Source organism: Bactrocera oleae, chromosome 6 (assembly GCF_042242935.1).
Source record: "Bactrocera oleae isolate idBacOlea1 chromosome 6, idBacOlea1, whole genome shotgun sequence".
Taxonomy (NCBI): domain Eukaryota; kingdom Metazoa; phylum Arthropoda; class Insecta; order Diptera; family Tephritidae; genus Bactrocera; species Bactrocera oleae.
Genome location: NC_091540.1, coordinates 71581857 through 71605864, shown reverse-complemented (window position 1 = coordinate 71605864; position 24008 = coordinate 71581857). Strand labels below are relative to the sequence as shown.

At 34.8% G+C, this 24008-nt stretch overlaps 1 protein-coding gene across 18 annotated transcripts in view; it reads right to left on the bottom strand.

Annotated features, from left to right (window-relative positions):
- Window positions 1-24008, bottom strand: part of LOC106624555 (phosphatase and actin regulator 2) — a 211283-nt gene that overhangs the window by 120800 nt on the left and 66475 nt on the right. For 8 of the 18 annotated variants that reach the window (XM_036364303.2, XM_036364306.2, XM_070111429.1 and 5 more), the window contains exon 3: window positions 8862-8912. The exons of the other annotated variants lie outside the window; for them this stretch is intronic. In XM_036364303.2, the coding sequence (XP_036220196.2) occupies window positions 8862-8912 (51 nt within the window). The remainder of the gene's footprint in view (window positions 1-8861; window positions 8913-24008) is intronic. 18 annotated transcript variants of the gene reach the window in all.

The following is a 24008-nucleotide window of genomic DNA, read 5'->3' as shown; positions in this document are numbered from 1 at the left end:
GAGGTAGGCAGAGAAAAACTTAACACTGGCTGCGTAATGGAGAAAAAGTACGGAAATCTTAAGTACTTTGTGTTCAAGAAGAAAGTGCTTGCAAATCGGTTTCCACAGTTTCGTCTTATTTTCTAATTTTAACTTATTGGTCGTCGAGATATATTTACTTTCAGCAGATGTTTTATTTTGAAGCTAGTTCTCAGATGGACGTGACGCTCATAACTACAAGTTACAGACTCCCTAAGCTTCATATGACCAGTACATCTCAAATCGATTCAAGCTTAAGAGTTATCATGAGAAAAATCTATTTGTGAATCAAAATAATTAACAAAGCTTATGATTCAATAACATAAAGAAGTTTTTAAGGAAATATAGGAACCTCTGGTCTGCTGTGAGCTCTACTCTTCACAGTATTTAATTCAGACCGAACATATTTGGTTATAGAGTTCCCAAATATGTTCGGTCTGCTTTAGGCAAAAGATAGAAATTACTTTTCTTGTAGACTCAGCGATCCAAAGACTTTGTTCTTTCTTCTCAGGATCGCAGGTGCCCTTTAGCATAAAAAAGATTGAATATCGTTTCAAATATGATCAGCTTATAACCTCCCAGTAGTAAATTTTCGCTGACAAATGATTTTAAATCAATGTAAATGTGTGAAATTTATATTTAAAGGAGCAACGCTTATGCGCACACTTACATTTAAGCCACAATAATATTATCTGAATAAACATAACGTAAGTATGTCCGCTGAATTAATCTTTATATACACATTTATGTACATAAATAAATATATTATATTAAGCTTAGATGCGGTTATGGAGTGACATTCGCTAATGAAAGTATTAGCTTGTTCATTGACGCCGAAAGTTTCACCAAAGCAATTTCCATGCAAAGCAAAATGTGTAATTATCGTAATAGCGCATATGAAAAAAATATTAGAAATGAAATTGATCAATATGGAGGCAATATGATATCACATTTCATAATATTTTTATATCATATTTGAAACCGCAAACACCTCAAAGTAAGAGAAAGTTAGAGGTTATTTGAAAAAAATCATTACAATGATTATATGATTTGGCATGGGCCTAAGAGCTGAGGGCTTCATATTACTTAATTATATGTATATTAGATGCATCGATGATGTGCAATATGAGAGGGTAAGGAGTTAGACAAAGATATTTCAGCGCCAAAAGAATAACGAGATGGTCAGTTTATTAAGTCGGCTGCAGCTGTCACGAAAACTCACAATCAATTTCGTATATGATATTTTTTTTGAGTATATGTATGTACATATATGTATGTATGTTCCAATCAAAATTTAAATCGGTACGTGGCGCACGGGTTGATTTTTTAAAAATTTTATCAACATTTTTTATATTCTTTCAGAACAAAATTCTTTTATCCAATACTAGTCGTTCTAGCTCAAAACAAGTTATTATAAAAACACAATTATAAATTCGATTCCATGACAAAGTTTGTTGTTTAGAATCTACAAAAATATATTTCTTCAGCGAACCGCTTTCGTTTTTTAAATGACGTCTCGAAACACTCAACATTCCATATATAAATTCAAACGATTTTTAGGTCATGAGTAAACCAGTTATTGCTGAGAATATTTAAATAAAACAACAAAGCGAAAACCATTTTTTAGCAAAACTGCGCATATAATCGTAATAACATATGAACATAACATCAAATTTAGAATATGCTGGATGATACCCAAAACTAAAATGACTGACTAAAAGGAGTAACAGCGAGCAAATTAATTATAAATGAATTTACATTTGAAACAGAAATTATATTTCTAAGCACGAAAATAAAAAGGTTGATATTTTACTAAAATGCAGCAAAATTTTCCAATTTTTTTTAAACAGTTTCACAGACATTTCACGTTGTATTTAGTATCATTGTGCATTTCAGCGCGAGTACGCGACTATCTCGATTACAAGTGTACAAACATTTTGTATACAAACACACGAACAAAAACAGTATCTCAGTTTCGCTCATTCAACTCAATGGACGCCAAATGCTGACGATTTCGATAAATGAGACGAAACAATATACTTCTCAGCGTCACGCGCCGGAGACGAAGAGGTTTGTGGAACGTAGATAAAATAGCGAATTGCATGCGAGCAAACGATTGATGATACTGAAGTAGCATGCGATTTTATAATCAAAGCAGCGATGAAACAGAGTCATGAATGGGAGAGCGCGTGGAGGACTTCTTTGAATGGTGCTAGTTACTCTCACATTTTCGAGGGTGGAAATGCAAATGCTGATTGATAAAAGCAGCAAAGAGAAGAAAAATATATTTGCCGGTAGATGACAATGCATAGAGAGAATTGATAACTGATGATAGATAGGCAAGAAATGAAAGGAAATATTGTGCAGTCTTTTGTATGTAATTTTACTGCTGAAAAAGTATTAAATATCCATATTTATACATTTTTAATTCGAACAATGTATTTGAAGAGTTCTATTAGGGGCACGAAATCGTATATAATTTCTATTTCTATGTACGGGGCCTTGGCCTCAATGACTGCGTGTGTCCGGTCAGTACTGCTAGTCTATCTGCCACGATGCATTCCTCAATTTCAATTAAATGCGATTAAAATCTGAGTCTTTTCGCCGCTCTTCTACTTGAAGGCAGATGAAAATGTAATTGGCAGCCAGACAAAACCCGAGAATTTCCGAGAAATGTGAAACGCGAGCAATTAATGTTATATACAAACGTTTAAGTGTGTGCGTTTAACATTAGAGTTCAAGATGTTAATAACTGCAAGTCAGTCTAGCGGTCTTGCAACCTACAGAAAGCTATGGATTCAGAAAAAAAATGTATTGTGCGGCACACAAACACCTACATACAAATGTATAAACCAAGCCATATATTACTACACATATCGGTAGTTGCGAATCATTGTGAACTGCGGATAAAATGAGCCGTTTTGAGATGAGAAAGACAGATAATAATGTCATATTGCTCGTGCGTAGCCTGCAGGAAAACATGAACCTAAAATTTAATGGAATATTTTCACTAAATTATTAACTAATTCTCTAATTTATACTTTTATTTATAAATAGCCGTTTTTTGGTTGCAAGAATGTTCAAATTTAAGAAATACTACAGTATTATATTAATTAATTTAAATAGAATATTGCATGCTAAAGAAGTAACAGTAAAACCAAAGTTTGACAAAATATCACAAATACATTAATTTTATTATATTCATACGATATACATATGTATGTACATTGGAATAATCGCTAGCAAGGAATGTTCTATTTCCTACTGGGTCTTTTCAGTAATTTCTGTATATATATTCACAAATCAAGTGTTATTTAGTAAAAAAAAAACTATGCATTGCTGGGAAGGAGACGTAAGCAAGCACAAATTTAAAAAAAATGTAATTTTCAAATGATACAAATATAATGAGGAAGCAATTAGAAATCACTGGCAGCCAGTGCAGTGAAATAACAAAATTATGCAACTAAGTAAGGAAGTTCGAACAAAAATATGTCAAGTTGTGAAAAAAATGTTAAATGTTTTAAATTACTATATACCAGTATTAGGATGTCACCAAAAAATTTACAGAGGTTTCACTGGAATTGTGCAGTTTTTTTTTGGATCAAAATATTTTTTAGCAGGATTCTTAATATATAACAAATTTCACGGTTGCTTAGAAATTCAATGTTAATTTTTAAATACACCCTAGTGTTGATATACTTGCATAGTGCATTAAATCGGATTGCGGAGTAAGAAAAAGCGCTGCCAGCCCAGAGGTAATTTAGAAATAAGTGGCAAACTGTGAGTTATTAGCGACAACCCAAAACAAATAATCACACGCACACGCGAGACTGATATGTGTAATGCACGGGTTATAAATTTTTGAAATGGTAGTAGCAGGGGCATAAGCATAAATCTATTTACTTATTTAAGCACATAAACACATTACAAACACAAATGCAAACACGCGTAAGGAAATATTTGATTTTGTTTACATAAATAAATATGCACAACTTTTATTAACACAGCGCTCCGCATTATGAATAGCACAATGCAGAGTTGCATTGGAATCTAAAAATAACGCATTCATCATTACAAATTTATGAACCCGCAGAGCCGCATAGATATAATGGAAGGTTCGGCTTGAGCCACGCTTGCGAATGAATAGATAAATAGACTCATAAAAGTTAACTGCCGAGAGAATTGCTGGGCATGTAGATGCTCGGAAAATTGCCACCGAATTTTTGTCTCAATTGGTTTCTTTGTTTACTTCTATTGTAGTTTTTGTAGTTGTAAAACTTTTCCCTGTAATTTTGGTATAAATACCTGATAAACTGATTGGTTCGAACCTGCCAAGCTCAAAAGCAGCTTACAATTTTTATGAGCCATGATACTTCGTCTTTACTTTAATATGAAGAAAAAAACAATCTTCGTATTTTGCTGCAAGCTTGTGCCAAACACAGGAAGAGCTCGCAGCATTTTTGAAAGTGATTCAAGCAGTCATTTCCATACTCTTTAAAGCAGACGGATACATTCAACCGCAAGGAATTTGGGTGTCAAAAACTGGCTTGGTTCATTCATAGCAATTCATTTTAAATAACAATACAATTTAAAAACTTTTTGTAATAATGCTCTAACATGTTGTTTTCCAATTTTATTTTAAAGAAAATTAGTCTTCCCACATATTGTTAACTTGCAGGGTACACAAATTTCCACCAGAACACGTTATGACCACAAAATGTACTTCTATGCCAGCGCATTGCCAATGAGCACAGCAATGCATGTATACTTTGCGGCGCCAAGCTCTGTTCACTTATGCCGGCATGGCGCAGTTATACATACGCGTGCAACAAATAGCGTCAGTATTTGCATTCTAACAAACCAACACAGTGGAGGTTTTTTTTTTATATATTTTAAATTCAAAATTACACGCAAATGTGGTATCGCAATATCGGTTACTGTTGTGTATTATCAGAGGACTTTCGTGCGGGAAGCTGTTTTTAATTAAATAAACAAATGCGCCGCAATGTAGGCTACATTAAGCGTCGACTCATACAATATGCATGTGAGATTATGCGTGTTTTCAATTGAGATAGAACTATTTTCATATTTATTGTAAAATTATTTCGTGTGTGTAGATGTACATAAGTATGTACATGCGTATATATAGACAGTTTCATTTGTTTGCATTGTACTAAAAAATAATTACAATTTTATTTAATAAAATTGGCTTTTATCTGCTTAAGCTTAAAATATATAAAAAGAAGTTTTAATAATATGTCAACAAATTATGGGCAAAAATATATAAACCGCAAGTCCCATAATTACTCTTTAGTGAATTAAATGAATATTCTAACAAATAGACGCGAAATGAAGTTACTCCTGATCGACAGAAACCTTAAATCTGTATAGGTTGATAATCACATTTGCATAAGTGATTTATGGTATCGACTTTATTTTATACAAATTTTAAATTTTATTTTATTCTAAGCAGCAAGCGTGATTATATTTTCGTGTATTCCTTTAAAATCTTTAAATACATGGCAGATTTAAACATTTTACTAATGTGTCGAATAATCCTAAATAGTCTGAGATCGATTTAGATTTGATCTCACTTTAATAGTATCGGAAATTATATTACTCTTTTGTTGAAAAAATGCCATTTACACCATTCGCACCAACAGCACAAGTTAAATTATATTTCCTCTTCCTAAAAAGTTCTATATATCATGAATTGTCCACGAGGAAGCAAGAGATGTCACCACATAACGGTAAATAGTTGAAAGTGTTCCGTAGAGGACACATAACCACTGGCACTGTATATTTAAAAAAGGAAACTCGTATCACACACACACACAACCACAGGTCGAGCAGAGTGTAGTGGTGAGGGGAAACCAGGAAATACTGCAGGCAAACTATTACGGAAATGAGTTGGCAACGTACGTAAATGAGTGTTAGAAGTGTAAATAGGTTGGAGATTAAAACTAAGAACAAGTGAACGTCTAAGTATGCGCAGTCGTTTTGTGGGCAGGCAGACAGGACAGGGAGGGCGGCGTTTAGAAACCACGTTGAAATAATAATAAATGGCCGAGTGTAAGCATATGCAAAATGGAAACTGTTTCGCTGAAGCACAAGAAATGCGGTCGACAAGAAGACGGTCCGTCGTGCGCAAAAGCCCTTAGAAATGCAGCAAAAGCTTCGAGCAACATTTCGGCAAGTATATTAAAAGTTGGTGTAGTTGTTGTGGAAGTGGCAAGAAGAAATATGTGTTGCATTCTGGCGAGCCATAAAATATTAATTTCATTGTTTTATTTACACTTGTAACCGCCTTTCCGCCGAACAAGTCGTTTAAAGTGAAACTCATAAATCGTTGTGCGCCTAAAAGCCTGCCACATTTTAAAGCATTCCTGACGCCATATTTATTTAGCTTTCTGGTAAGCGCGCACAAATTATTGCAGACGAAAGGCAAACGCTTACCAAATGCAACAAAAGCAAACAAATACCGTTCGAATTTCGCTCAAGGTGAAGTTCTTTGCTGATGTATTTTTGCTTTGACTCTTTTTTACACCAGATGTATATGTGCGGTGAAGAGTGTCTTTGTATGTGTGTGCACACTGATTTTATTTCTGCGAAATAAAATAAATTTGTACCAAGCGCGCATATGAGCACATTGTGACAAAACAAAAGTGTAAATTCGGCAGTCGTACACACACACTCATTAATAGATGTTCGAGTATATAGGCGGTCTTTTCTTTGGAATATTTAACTCCCAATACACATATTGTATATATTTGTATACAACGATTTTTTGGTACTCGCTCTGTCTATCGACGCCAAGATGGCAAGTTGCCCAGTCCGCATTTCGCACGCGCCAACAACACCGCTAACCAGACAATAGCGACCAGACAAGGTAGCGCCAGCCAAGCAGGCAACCGACCAGCCCAGTCAGGGCCCTATCGTAGTCGTTGCGTTGCCATTGCTAGCATTGAAGTTTGCGGCAAAATCACACAGTGGCGTCGATTTGAAGGATTCGGAGCATACCAAAGGTCGCTCGTTGTCTAGTAGAGGTGGCGCGTCGCTTTGCACAATCGATGAGCGTCCTTTTGGGCTCGTCTGCGCTTCGCTGGAGAAACATAGACAATGCCACATGGTAACATATTCTCATCAAAGCAGCTAGGACATATTATCACAATTTCTTCTTTACTTTTATCGGGAAATTGCGTATCCGTTATAGCAATTTAGCAGTATGTTCATGAGTTGAATAATTTTGTTTGCTAATAAGGTGTCAATGCACAGCAAAACTTCTATAATAATACAAATGTAGACAGATACCATATATATTGAAAATATGTTTCGACGCAAAAATCTCAATTTAGAGGAGCCGAAACTAAAAAGAAATAAGGCTCTTCTAGTTCTCTATGTTTTGCTTGTATTCTTTCAAATATGTAATGCCATTCTTTGGGTAGGTGACTTAGCTGAATATATTTAATATTGCGCCTAATTGTAGGCAATATTTGCTGTTATTAATAGAAACACCACTTGACTGGGATTACTATGTAACTTTGGGTTTTAGTTATTCAAAGACTCAATTTCTACGTAATTTTCATAAAGTGACTACATCCCAAATCAATCAGTTCATGAACCTTTATTATGTTTTCTCATGTTAAAGTACTCTTCTCCGGAAAAGCTTTACAATAACAAGAAATTGCTATTTGCTTTTCTTTCAAGAGTATTTCATTAACGGTAATCACGTCGACTTAAAGGATTTATTACAGCATGCTTTAATTCAGTCGCTTAAAAAACAGTGGTGAAATACAATAGACGTTTCAGCACGAGTAAAATATACGAAGGAGCAAAGAAGCAGAGACAACTCATACGAGGAGACTAGTGTCAGACCACAAGATAAGCATAAAATGAAGGCTGCCTGCACGGAAAGATAAAGAAGCAACGGATGAATTTTATCGGCTGTCCAATTAAGTGTGTATCCTGAGGTATGTTCATGGTTATCTACATATGTATACGAGTATATGTATATGGTATACTTAGAATGAATAATTTTAAATATACGCAGATACCAAGCAGTATGAGCTTGATCCGGCATGAATACGCGTACTTATCAAATTTAAACATATATCTATTATACATCAGTGTATCATTATGAATTTGTTGAAAGCAAATATTTAAGTATTTATATAGAAACTACAACACCAAACACCGAAATCCTTAATGTTTCTCTCCATTTACTTCTCATTGCCCGGAAAGCATTCGCACAATGAATAAAGAAATCTATTCATTCGAGGAAAATGAAATAAAACTGGACCAAATCATTTGACCCCAAATGAGGGCGAAGCACTTACACACATACATAAGTACTGAGCATTATCTTTCATTGAAAAATCGTAAAGAGAAAATTGAGTAAGAAGATTTCATCGCTTCACACGCAATAGCTTGCATCTTCGCTAATCAAGGGGCAGATCTTCATTGCAAACAAATCGAGAAAAGCGGGCAATGGATGAATCTAAGGCGTCCAATGTTTATGTGCGGGTGCAGCAATTTTTGCCTTAATATATATGCTTGTAAGTGCATAAATATAACAAGTTTTAAGCAACAAAAGGCAAAAATATGTTTTCTGCAAGGAGGGCCATTTAACTATAGTCAGGCCATTAAGGGGTGATGTAATAGCAAACTACCTGACGCCGAGACGGGATGTGAAATTTTAATGAAGAAGCTCATATAAAACTGTGAGGCTTTTGTGAGGGATTTCAGATGGTACGTGGTTATTGAGGTTATGTTGAGGTTATGCTTTTTTTCAGTAAACAAGAAATAAATAATAAATAAATAAAAATAGGAGAAATGAAACTTACGGGATTGCAATGTAGAGAATTGTGGATTTTGGTGGTTTGGGGACAACTCACCTGAAAAGAGAGAGGGAAACGAAAAAAATTAGTTTGAAATACAAATATTTAAAAGCAAAAATAATTGAGATACTTTTGTCGGAAATACGACAACTGGAATTTTTTATGCAAAAAGTACTACTTTAAAGAAAGTGTTGTTTGTGTGTTTACATATTCTTAAAATACTCAAATTGATGAAAGCATGCACTTAAGGCCTGATTTTTCGGTAATGAGCTTCTACGTTAATCCAACCTCTAGCAATCTGCCGCTCGCTCTGTTAAATATAAACATCATCATGCGAACAGTGTGAATGTCAAAGAGGAACAGCTGAAAGATCTACATATAAGATACTTTGACGTTAAGACTGTTTGGGAATTTGGTGGTCCACAATCAGGTATTCAATGCTGCATGTGCATTTAATCGCCTAAAACATGTTTTTCGTATGGAAAGTTTTTAAGGCAAAAAAATATCACTACATTTTTGGGGAAACCGTTAGCATAACAATGTGATTTTTTTTAAATATGTATATAAATTTTAGTTGTGAACCTCAGACCACTTAATATACTGCCAAACAGACTTTTTCATGGTAATTTATAATTAGAATTTTTCTCACATATACCTCACATATCACTTTTTTCTTTTTTTTTTTAAGGAATAGCGGTTCCATTGGACACAATCGCAGTTTACAAATGTTGAAGGTGCATGCCACGCGCTGATTGGTAATGCAACAAACTGTGGAAAATCGCAATGTTCAAAGCAACAGCGCGTCACCACAATCCGAATAATATTTCTTTATTTTTCGTTGTAATTTTTTTTGCATCAACAACAACAACATAATTGCAAGTAGTCTAATTGTTCGCTTTGGCGGTTTAACATAATGGACAGAAACTTCAAAGAGTGCAATAGCTAGTACAATGAAAGCCAATGGTAAATAAGAAATCAATAGATAATCTACATGAAACACGCGGGGGGATGGTGCAGCGCGACGGAGGCTGAACAATGCGTGCGCACAGTGAATGGGAGTCGCCTACTTGTTTCTAATTGCAACGCTGTATGGTTTATAATTCGCCCACAATTGGCAGAAGTCTAATGAAGAAATGAAAAAAGAAAACACGAAAAAAATAATGGAAAAAGTAAAGTGAACGCAGCAGCCGCCGCCGGCATCTGCGGCGCGCAATTTGCAACTACTTAGCCGTACTATATGGCAGCGATTGCAATTAATTGTGCACTTAAATAATTTGTTGTAAATAGTGTGTAACGCACTCGAACGGCACAACAGAAACATTAACAAAGCAGAGAAAAATGAAAATAAATTGCCAATATATACACAATTGATAAATAATGCAAACATGGCGAGAAGTCAATGAACAGTCAAGTGCTCCATTTGTGGTGGGGCAGCGGTGGAAAATAAATATGTAACGGTATAATACACAAACAATGATTGGCCACACAATTCGCAATTAATTAAGGAATGCAAAGAGCACTTGCAAAAGCGAAGAAAACAATCAGCTTTATACTCGCAATCATTGCAATCACAAGAGATAAAGGCGAGCGTTTGCGGCCCTCTCCGAAGCGAACATATTCCAATTAAATCCATGGCGATCCAGAATTGGAAGAGTGCAGTAAAAGCGCGGCCTCTACGCTGCAAATTATTGACTTACAAAGCCATTACATGTGTAATTGTATTTGAATGAAGTAGAGGAGGAATATTTATGGAGGGAATTTTGAACAGCAAATTATCTTCAAGGCTTTATTGGAAATATATTTTCACTGAACTGTTCGAAAATAATAACATTCTATAATTTGTAGCGCATATCTACTTTTAAACACAAAGTCCATTAATTAGCAATTGGGTAAGCAAATTACTTTTCTATTTGGTTTTTATATACAGCGTGCTTAAATACTTCTTTCTAACGATAGTATGGACCTCACGTTGTATACGAGTATTTGGTGTCATAGAATGTCTAGGTATATACATTTGATTAAGGAATCGGTTTATATCTAAAACTGTTCTTCGACGCTCAGTTGGAAAGTTTTTGATGAGAAAAAAAACGGGACCTTCGATTGTACGACAAACGCATACACATATATTACGAGGATTCTCCCTTTCTACGTTTGTCTTTTTTGAACCTCTGCTCGTAATGTCCTTAATAATCAATTAATAACATCACCAAAATCTAATTATATCATATATTAGAAAGAAATAACAAGTGGCAAAAAGTAAATATAAAAGTGATATAATTTTATAAAGTAAAAATTTGGAACAGTGCCCGTATTAACATTCCAGATATATTATATATGTATGTTACACTGTGTGTAACAAAATAGAATCAATCATTCCTGAAAGCAATCATAAATCTACAATAACAAATAAAATATATTAACTGAACATACTCCTACGTACATACATTTACAAAATCATTTGAAAAACAAATGATAGTTTATATCATATCTCAAAATAGATTTTAGTTTGCATTGATTCATTTGCAATCGCCGAGCTTATCGCGCTTTTAGTTTCAAATAAATATATATTATATGTATATATATATATATTGAATATACATATCTATGGTAATCACGACGCAACCAAATTTGTATTTATTTTATTTTTAGCAAGTTATGTAATTCTGAGGATAAATGTGTTTTTAATTAGCAATAAATAAAACTGTAATTGTACAGAAAAGCTTTGCAATAAAGAAATTGCACTTTGGTATGCAATATGCACGTATACATACATATATGTATGTGCTTATATATATATAATATTATATAGATATACAATATGTATGTAGATTGATGGGACATTTGTTAACCGCACATAAATTGGGTGTAAATTAACACATCACGTAGACAAATCAACTTTATTGGCGGAAAAAATTATCCACACTTCGGGATTTTTTGTACCAGACGTGCAAGTAATGCCAAAGTTATATATTAAAGAGTAGGTTATACGAAGGATACTATATATTTGGTGATATTTTAAAAGTAAAAATAATTTTTTGTTGTCTCTAATTCTCTTCATTGCTATTTTTAAGTGTGAAAAATCAAAATTAACGGGTTTTCTACTTATAGCTGCTTTCTTTGTTCCAATTACGATATTCCAACGGATGTTCCAACGAATGGAAAATAACAAAATTACAAGTACGAGAAATACCAAAGAACGTAAAAGAATGTAAGAGATAATTGGGTATTAGAATTGATTTTATGAGCATGTATTGTAGGCTTAATCAAATGTTGGCATAGTTTTGCATCCGACAAATGGCACTGTTTTCACAGCAAACGTTTTTGGCATCGAACATTTATAACATTTTTCGCGTTCGAAAAATGGATTTTTCACGCAGATATATATAGCATAACATATTCTGCACTTATACAACAGTGCGTTTACGGTAAAGCAGCTCCAGCTAATACATATGTATATGGCCAATTTGGCATTCATTTCTCTAGCTGATGTTCGAATCAAGTTCTCAAAAATCTTATTATCTTATGTATGTACATAAAACATATTGCATCGTAAACCCATTAATCGAGATTAAAATGGACGAGGAACAACACGAAATTTGTCCGAGCTTAGCTTAATAAATACTTGATGTCGATTTTAAAGAACATGCCAATTTTATTATAACTTATACAACATTAACAAAACTATTCTTCAAAACATATATTTTTTCTCAGAAATTTAACTCACATACCGTAGAAGTCTATTCAAATAGTATGGTATAGTAAAAGTTTAAGCTCTCACATGTTTACTGTTTCAAACACAACATACAGTATCAAAACATGAATCTGTAACCACTTTTCTGAAGCGTTTTTGTACAGACACTTAAAAATCTTCAAACTTTGCTCCCACACTCCAGATCGTTACTAAGCCATGACCTAACCTAACCTGTACGAGACATATCTAAGCGTTTTTACAATTTTTGTTATACCTAGTCTTTCTATGATAAGTGATTTGTTTATTTATATCTCAATATTTTTCGGAATATATACCATACATACATACATGCATATACATATATGTAGTATGTACAATATTGACCGCGCAAATTCCAACAAGAGAATCTGCGCATTAATCGCGCAATATATTTTCCTATTAAATTTACATACTTTTCCAACTTTTATGAGACATTTAAGTTTATTTGTTTACTTAAGACTTGTATTTGTATTATTTAGCGATATGCTTGTGTATTGCCGTCTCACCTTTTACCTTGAAACGTTTGGTGTTTACCTAACGAGCTGTGATCTTTAACACGTGGCTGCAAATTTTTCTACTCAAAATATGTACATACATATATATGTACTTGTTAAGTACTTGCTAATGTTTGATGTGACTTTGCTTAGGATTCGCGCTTAATGAATCGTGATAAGTACGAAATACTTTTTTATTTTGCAAAAATAATTTTAACGAATCTTTTAGACGTCATTATTGACATTTTTAAATTTAATGATGAGATATGTATGTATATCGAACTTGAAAAGTTATCGAGTATTACTTAAAAAAACGACTGAGGTGTTATAATATTTCTTTAAATATAATATATGCTGGTTGTTTCCAAAACGGAGGAGGAAGGAGGAGATGTTCTCCTCAAACGTTGGAAATGCTAATACAGTTACAAATAAGGAGCAGCCTAAACCCAGAAAAAAATGGCGGTTTCGCAGAATCGGTGTTCTAAATTAAAACCCACAGAAACAGCACTAGGCTTAGTTGTAGCAGAAATTGAAAAGGCTCTAGATGTAAAAGAATACACCTTCGTAGCTTTCCTAGACATAGGAGGCACTTTCATGCCAAAGGCCATACTGAGTGCGCTTAAAGATTTGGGCATCTCTGAGCCTCTCGAGCAATTAATTGAACAGATGCTCATGGACAGGTCAATAATTCAACGATTACAGCTTTAACGATGTGCAGATCTGTGTGAAGGGGCATACCCCAAGGAGGAGGGTTATCATGCGGGCTGAACTTGAATACTAGCAAGACAGAGTTAGTATTATTCACTAAAACACAGTATACCAGAAATTGCGGTGCCATTATTAAAAAGACGTATGGAAAGCATACAAAGAGCAGCCAGTATTTGCATCAGTGGAGCTCTCAGAACAACGCCAAGCCAGGCGCTAAACGTAATCTTACACTTACTGACAACAGACTTGTTTTGTAAGCAAATGGCAGCGAAGTCAACTCTTAGACTGAGATAATCCTCTCTATTAGTCGGCAGTAATAGGGGGGCTATCTACGATAGTTCCCAATATTGCCTTTCCTTCTAGAGATGAGTGGGAAAGGGGCGAGATGAACAAGGACGCAGGGATAAGCATCTATACGAATGGTTCCAAACTAGATAACCGAGTGGACGGATGTGTCTTCTCTGCAAAACTCGATACCAAAACTGCCTTCCATCTTCCAGACCATTGTAGTGTCTTCCAAGCGAAGGTCACAGCAATTAAAGATAGCCTTCTTGTTCTGGCAAGCAGTGTGCTCACAACAGGGAATATACACAGACAGCCAAGCGGCTTTGAGATCACTAAAATATCTTAGCGTTTCGTCTAGGTAAGTGAAAGAATGCCTTGATCCCCTAAAAAAATATATAAGATTTTGTGGAATTTTAAAAGGAAAATATTCAAAACTTGGTCATTACGACGTCATTTTCGACAGTCCCTCGGAAAAAAGGTGCTTCCGCGTTGACAGCAGAATTTCTGACAGGATCATCAGAGGTAAAAAGAAAAAAATACGTGTTTGAACTAAGACCATTACCTAGGTACTCAGACGGAGAAAATACAAATAAAGTGAAAATTGTATTTTTGGCAGACGCTTTTACAAAAACATGCGAATTTTGGTAAAAATTTATCGACATTTTTTGTTTATAAATAGTTGTAATTGAACAAAAAATTCTCCGCGGCAAGACCTTGTAAATCATATCTTAAAGAACTATGTAAAAAGATCGGTTGAGTAGTTCGTGAGAAATCTTCACAGCCGACTTTGAAAAACACAATTTCGAGGAAACCCCGTAAAGAGTTTTAAGTAACTACTGTATAGCTGACCTCGAGCGGGCAAATTTTCAAAGCTGTATCTCCAAAACTATTACCGGTATTAACTTGAGAATTTAGGGCAATATTATAGAGATATTGTAGAATTAAATAAGACACAAAAAGTTTATTTATATTTTGAAGCCGTGATACTCATGTAACCTCTTAATTTAGTGCTTAGTTTTGGCATTTTATTAGTCTACGATTAATGACATTGAATGTGCGTGGCAGTAGCCAGGTTATGTCCATCTACAAACTCGTCCTCACTTTTTTGCCAAGAGTTTCATTGATATCTCAATTTTTCCGCAAGTTACAGCTTGCACAGACAGCCGGACGAACAGACATTCACTCGGATTTCAACTGGTCTCGTCATCATGATCATTTATATATTATATAACATTATAACTAACTTGATTATTCCAAAATGATACAAACAACCGTTACGTGAACAATGCTATTATACTCTGTAGCAACATGTTGCAAGAGTATAAAAATTGATAAACGTTAGTGAAACATTTCATTATAAGAACAAAGCTAAAGTGGTTTGAGATGGCTCGCAATTGCAAACAATTTTAATAGAGTGTTGCCAACTGTTCACAGCCAATTACCTTAATGCATAAAATTTATTTAATAGTTAATTTGCTTAATTGATTCATTTAACTCTTTCATTGATTACGAAAAACTAGTACCGCCCTTAAAATATCAACGAATGCTCCAATTTTTTAGATCAAAATACCTTAAGACCACCCTAATGTACATATAGCTTCTAAAGCGAATGCACACACACATATACAAGCACACATACATATATAGAAGGAATATTACAGCTACTTTGCTTTGCCACCCGAAGTGTGCAATTAAGCGCCACTTGAACGTTTAAAAATGTTGAAGTAATTAATGAAATTATGCAATTTAGATGTGTGTTGCCACACAGCAGTTGGTAGTGGGGGTAATACCTGCAGCAACAACATTGACATTTTCAATTAATGTTCGCTGGAGATAAAAGTAATAAATACTCGTATATCCACATGCCAGTCAACGACGAATAATGGCGCCCACGAGGGATGAAAAGTGCATCAATAAAAACAGCACCGTAACAAGCGCAATCATCAAGCAATTATTTAGCGCGAGGAGGGAAGCTTGTTAGCATTTGTGAAGAGTATTAAAGCTTCGGTGCAACCGAAGTTCACATTTTTTCTTTTGTCTTGCTTTTGATTTTTAAGCGATTGGAAAACTTACAAAGCTTGCTCATTTTGTATAAATTAATCAACCAGAAATAATAATCATATATTTTTGGCACAATTGACATAAACTAAAACTTAGTTTTACTGTTATATTTTAGTTCGCGTCAGCTTAAATTATTAAATTTAAATTAGTATATCAGTATGTGATATTAACTCTACCGTAGAAATTTAATATATTAAGTTGATGTGAAAAACGTCAACCCGAGGATCGGAATTCATTAGGGACATGTGATTTAGACCAAGGTATAGACCAATTCGATGGTAACTCAGAGTTAAGCCACATAATATTTAAGAAAACTAGTCCACTTAATTTCACTTCAATATATCACATTTTGAGCAACCTAAACGGTTAAAGGGCAGGTGGAAAGACGGAAATTATTTTACGCGGTATATTGGCGATAGAGAAAGAGAAGAGCGGATTGCATTAATTTTTACATTGCTCAGGGATACTCGAGAACATATTTTGAAGCAATTTTGTATATAAATAATACTCACTGACCGACATTGTGGGGGTAGTATTGACCCTATTTTATCAATGTTTGCCAATACCACATACTACTAACATACCACCGACTAATAAAATGCTGCCAGAGTTTCTTTAATTTTATCCATTTTAGACACAAACATACACTGTTATGATTAAAACACGCTCTCTCATTTTCATTGAGATAACCCAAATATTGGAAGATATATGCGGACAACCGTCTAACGGCGCCCAAAAACATGTGTACCAAGTATCATCATAATATCTCAATTTTTACTGAAGTTACAGCTGGCACAGACGAACTGACAAACGAACAGACAGTCACCCGGATTTCAACGCGTCTCTTCATCCTGATCATTTATATACATTAATGTATTGTATACAAAACCCTATATCTAACTCGACTAGTTTTGGGTGATACAAACAACCGTTAGGTCTTGCAGCATGTTGCAAGAGTATACAAATAAACGTCAGAGATCCTATAAAGCATATAGTAGATGTAAAGGGATCAGTACGACTAGCTGAGTTGGTTTGGCCATGTCCGTCTGTCCGTCTGTATATATGCGAACTATACCTTTAGATAGTGAGATACCGATCTGAAATTTTGCAAACGGTGTTTTCTCCCCAAAGAAGCTGTATATTTGTCGGAATCGCCAATATCGGACCACTAAAGCATATAGCTGCCATTCTGCCAACTGATCAATTATAACCAAACCGTTTATTCTTGTAAAAATATAATAATATAATTAATGGCAACTCCGATGCACACTTAAAACGAATAAAATATAATTTACGGTTCATACATACATATGTATGAATTTATGACTGTGGATGTAGAGCTTTGCGCAAGCAGTTGCCTCAAAGGTCACCAAGGTTGCAAAGCAAAACAATCAACAAACGGGTTTATGCATCTGTTGTCCAACACAACCACAAACATACAAACTTGTCTACAACCACATGCACAAAACAATAGAATTACATAAAAAAATTGATAGTCAAATTCAATTAATAGCAGATAATAACGTTAATTATGGCTGCTGCAACAACAAATGCAAAAATGCGCAACGCAAACTTTATTCAGGCCAAATATTTGAATATGAATACGGGGAAGCGAAAAAATCAGCATTTGAATAATTCGCATTTTTCATGTGCGAGACAAAAGCTTTGTTTGCTGGCTTAAAGCTTTTTATTGGCTATACAAAAACATTAAGTTGCGAAATGCAGTCAATATGGGTTTTTACAACTCAATATGTCAATTATGCTTATTTATACGAAACAAATAGCTTTTAATTTTCTCTTTTTAGGAAGGTGACAATTTTACTTAAACTTTTTTCACTGGTTGTCCTCCAGCTGTTCCCAAGTACCTTTGATTTGATAACTATCACCTATATTGAAGAAAATATTAGATTTCAGGCAGGTGGTAACTCTTATATTTGTTCTGATGTATTAAAATATTAAATGAGGACAACACGCAATAATTTGAATATTTAAAAAGCCATATTTTGTAACTAAAAGTGACAACAAGTGGTTATATAGAAACGATCTGGTATCTGAAGTCAACGAGTTAAAGTCTCTAGCCAATTATGAACTAGTATAAGAGCTAGAATTGGAAAATTCTGTGGTTAACACGAATCCATTATGTTGTTAATTACATGTAAATTAAATTAGTAACTATAGCTCGAGGCATTGTTAGATTAGCATTAGTACCCTGAATTTGATGAGATAGCGACAGAAATAATTTGCACTTTCATAATTCACTCCCAATTTTATAATATAGAAATTACTATAGTTGCAACTCAAATAGTTACTCTTGAATTATTGAGGACTTAGGTTGGCGTTATTTTTTCAAAACAGCAGCTTTTTCGCTGTCATTAGGAGAGCTATGAAGTACATTAGCTAAAACACATGGACACACGCTTAAAAACTTACTTAATTGAACAATAAAAGTTGACTTTAATAAAAAAAAAGCAACAACAACAAGCGAAGAAGCACATAGTGAGAATAAACGAGCGAGTGCCATGTGTCTACAGAAGCAAGTATCATTTACACAGTTTTTTTTCCGTGAATAAGACATGACCAAGTGCCAACAGCTTTTTGTATGCAACTTGTGTCACACACACACTCATACTAATGCATGTACTTGTAAAGAACCCCGCAAGTGCAAGTGCATTTTGAATGTATGCGTGTGGCGCAAACAAAAGTTCTAGCACTCTCTCGGTATACCGCAAAACAAGCACAACGTAGTTTTTATTGTTTTTTGCTTGCTTCGATAGAGCGCTCATGCGAAGGTGAAGTGTCGGCGGTGAACGCTGGAAAGTGCACACTTCTGTAAACAACAGCGCGAGTGTCGTAAACAACTGCGATTCACCAGTCTCCGATGGGCGAGGTATTCGTGGAGGCGCGAGCGGGTCGGGCAGGCAGCCATTCGCCGCCAACAATCAACTGTGCAAGTGTCATCGTCATTTATCATTGACAAGCAAGCGATTATAATGAAATATTTATAAATTGCACTCGGACATGACTACAAATAATGTGCGCACACACACACAAACACACTTTCACAATCGCACATTAGTGTCTGCATTCATGAAAAACTAAAAGTGCTACATTGTCTTGCGTTAGGTCGGATGCTTTAACGACGGCAAGTGTTGCCACAATTGGGCTTTAAATGCCACATGCCGGGCGAAAGAGAATTCATGAAGACATTTGGTGCATGAAAACATTTTTTGTTGCTAACAAAAGGTGTGCGTGTATTGGTACATATGTTGCAAATTATGACTGCCAATAAACTATTAAGGGTGGTAATGGAAACAAAGATGAGCATGCAACATTAGGTGACGGATGTTAGCGCTGGGTAACTGTTGTTGGTTTGAGAAAACGTTCGAATTATTTTATTTACAATAATATTTTATTTACCAAAAATGAATTTGCCTCAATTGTAAGGAACTAAAGAAACAGAACACTTTTGCACTGAAGCTTTATGACATCACGACAAAATAGTAGAATTGTAAAATGAATAAATTTTTAACCCGGATTTGTCGAATCTTGGCACTCCTCTCAACTGTTTGCTTTTAAAGCTTCCAGCCGGCAAATAATCAAGCGGCACACCTTTCAGAAATTACTCAAATTGTATTTATTACAGTGCCTTAGTTATTAATGACGTTTGATTGCCTTTGATTGCTCTGCCTCAATTTATTGCACACACAAGGACTTCTTCGAATACCAAAAATTTCTATAATTTTCATATTACTTATGCATGCAAATATTCGTTTGATAATTGAAAATTGAAGTTAAGCGGAAAATTTGGGAAGGGCGTCCATGTGTAGCAAAGAAAGAAGTAACACGGACATGTGGTCGTGAGCTAACTCGTTCAATTGACAATTGTAGCTTATAGTATGTATAATGTGTATGTATAAAACTCAAAATTAATTATTTTGCAAATAATTTTCTATGTAAATCACCCTAAATAATTCAGTTAGCAAAGAAATGGTTTATAACTCGACATTTTTACTTTTCTGAATTCTCTTTTTGTTCTCTAAATAAAAAGTAAACAAGTAAAACGTTAACTTCAGTCGCACCGAGCCCATAATACTCTTCATAAATACAAGTATTGTCCATCCATACAGACGGACATGGCTAAATCGACTCAGCTCGTCATGCTGATCCCTTATATATATAATTTATAGGATCTCTGACTTTTCATTCTGGGTATAAGGAACTTCGTGGCAAACTTAATATACCCTGTACATACCCGGTTCAGGGTATAAAAATGTCGCAAAGTATTTCAGCCGTAATTGTTAAGCTACGGTGAAATGGCACAAAATAAAGAGAAAAGAATTTCGATAAACAAAGCATTTGAAAAACAATACAGCACCCCAATAATATGTCAAGACCAACAGTCAGTGCAATCAATCAATTGTTGAAGTAATCTCACAAGTTTTTGGCTACAAACAACTGAAAGGGCAGCTAACTACCTTACACATGCGAGTATAGGACAAACGGTGTGTTTTGACATATTATTTCCATAATTTCATAAAAGTTTACCGTAGTCAAAAATGTTTATATACCCAAAAGGATTATATATACGAGCCGTGAAATATTCTATTTGGACAATGTAAGTGAGCCGCGTAATTTTAGATAAATTCAATATTTCTCAACCGACTTAATTGATTCCAGTCAACTTGTTACAGAATATCCTGTCGGTCTTTTAGTGCAAATCTCATTAGACAGCTCAAGCAACTACGTGATCAAATTTGACCCGGACTGACATCGATTTAAAAAAAAAACATTTTCTAGATTGGTGCAATCTGTTTTTATGTCAATTAGTTTGTGTTTGGCAGCGGCTCGAACAGTTTATCTATCTATTTTGTGCAGTAACTTCATATCAACATCTCTTATAGGTGGACTCAACACATTTTGGTTAACGTTTTAGGGTATGAAGCCTATCACACTCGTACCAGAAGACCTAGATCTTTTGCAAAACCGACGTCGAGTAAAGATCGCAAAATAGATGCTTGACAACGTAGCTGAGGAACCAACATTCATCAAACGTATTATTATCGGTGACGGGACGTGGGAATTGAGTTTGTGGACCCCCCTCTGAATCTAACAATTAATTGATTGCTTTACAAAAAGAATTTTGTAAGTTATTGTATTTTAACCAATGCTCTGTCTACATCAAAGTTCGAAGAATCACTTAAAGAAAATATAGTGCCGTTGGCATTTATTTATTTAATAGCAGATTTATTTTCATGTTTATACTCAAGACACTATGCACATACATATGTACAGCTATACTAATTTGCACATTTAGTGTTATTCATTCTCTTCATTTCATTCTCTTTGTGCACCAACTTTATTTGAATTTGTGTGTATTTCGTTTGCGTTTTTGGCAACCGGAGGAACAGCAGGTCATTTGGCTGTCCATTTGTTCAACTCCTAACTGTTGTTTACTTTGGTTATTTGTCATTCGCTTCGCTACTGTTTAAATACGGACAGAATTTTGCTTTGAGCGCAGAGTGAACGTGGCAAGGTGGTGTCTATATTGAGTCTATGTCAAAGACTATAGTCAGTAGCTGCTTGAAGCTCTTACGTCAGCTTTAGTGCAAATCGCATGCCATTTTTTAGTTTCATTTCAATGTGTGCTCACTGTGCGGTGCCACTATGTATTTACATAGATTTATACGTAAGCATGTAGTTTATATGTTGGCAATTGACATAATGTCATATACATATATATGTAGCCATTGGTATGCAGGCGATAAGCAAATGTGCGCAGCTGGTGAATGTCGCTTCACTCTTGTGCTAATTGATAAGAAATCTTGCAGTTTGTTCGCTTTGATTTTCGACAGAGCCGCCTTAAGCTGCTTTGGCACATAATTTGTGCTTTAGCGACTCAAAATAATATATGTATGTATGTTTGACAGTTTATATGCGAACTCTTGAACTCTATTAGAAGAAACTAGAAAAACATTTAATCAAATAAATTTAAATATTTGTAATGAGTAGACTTAATCGACATTAATACTTTAACCAACAAACTGAGCGAATGATGCCACAAAATATAATTTTATAAAGAAATAGTTTATGAGAAAAGGGAACCCGTACGAAACCGCTCAGAGGTTAATATACTCTATGAGAATCTCAAGAATTTTGGTTCTTACGATTTTTTGTGCACCAAGTGCGTTGCTCATGTCTCAGCAATGGAGATTAACAATCTCGTGTATCATTAGACTTTTTTGGTCCATGGTTGCCCCAAAGTCAAAACAACTGCTTTAGTTCTAATAATCTATAGACAAAAGACAAGCGAGCTCGTTAACCAATCTATTCGGAGTAACTGTTGAGCTAAGGAGCTGAAAGCAACGCTTCCACACCGATTTTTATGTACCTCTATAGTTCGGAAATAAGCACTTCCGCTGCTAAAACTAAGAAATTGTAAATTGTGTGGCAGTGAGCAACAACCAGTAACTCAAACAACTACAAAATGTTTGACATGCAAATTGGTGGAGGCAAGCAATGTGGAGGAGAAGGTGTGTGCCGGCAAACGCAAATAAAGAACAACGAAAATACAGTTTACCTGTGTATATACACACACATACATATATATGCGTTTACGTAATTAATGAGTAATTATCGATGTGACGAAACTTTTGGCGATTTCGTAAGACGGAAGCCAACAGAATGAAAACGGAAGTTTTGCGAGTCTCATAAATATGCTAATCGAACGCCCGATTTAATAAGGAAATTATTAGAAACAACAAATCTTGAGTAGCTGTGTAAGTGCTGTGTGGCGAGTGGCAATGTTGAGCAATTTGATTTAATATCCGCTACGAGCAGTTTCTTCCGCCAACAACACTCGGCACACGAATTAAAAGTTCCGTTGTAGCACAGCTCTCGAAAGCAGAAGCGATAAAAGCTTCGTCGCCTGGTGGAATTGGCGCGCTGCAAGTAGAATTTAGTAGAGAGGGCGCTGTGCTGTTGACAGCGGACACTGAAGAAAGGAGGCTTGGCATGGCATGACAGAAATGAGACAAAACTTTGGAATACTTATTCGCTTTTGTTAACCGCTTTATTGATTATATGTGAAGACTAAGAATAGCGGAATATTTTATTACAAGCACCTGAAAATATAATAGCAGACTTCTGAAAGTTTTATTGGCGTTGAATTTGTAATTTACGTTGCTATTTTCCGACACACACACACTTCGTGAAATTCTAGGACAAAAAATATTTATGTGTTAACACTAAAAATTCTATTTGTTCGTCAATGGATAATTGAGAGCTTCGTAAATGAAAGTAAGCATGCAAGTATCACATGTCATTTTGTATAAAAATGCCTCAGTATTCACAAACACTCGATGTTGACATTTCGATTTTGAGGATATAGCAAAGCTATTTACTCAACAGTTAACATTCAAATAATGTAGACAGGCGGATAATTGTACGGAGTAATGAATAAATAATTATAAAAACGTTTTCTGTGCAATGTTCTAACATATTGACGCAAGAGGCGATAATTGTTGATGGTAAGTGGTGGTCCGCCTAGATTTTTCCGCTTATTTATATGCAAGTTGTAACGAAAAAATTTATATAGAATTTTGGGACGTCATTTTAAGGAACTGCAAAGCACACCGAAAGGTTATGAATTTTCCACAAAAGGTTTGAAGGAAATTTATTCAGACAAATGGTGTGAATGTTGGTACATACCAGGATTCATATTTAAATATATTCACAGTTATCGGCTTTATTGAAAAGTTCGATAAAAACTGTATGCGGTGCAAAATGTCTAGATTTTTTCTTGTTCTTAGCTAACTGAATTGTTTATGAACGACGTGTGCTTTGTGTTTCTACCATAATTAGTGACCTCCTCGCTTA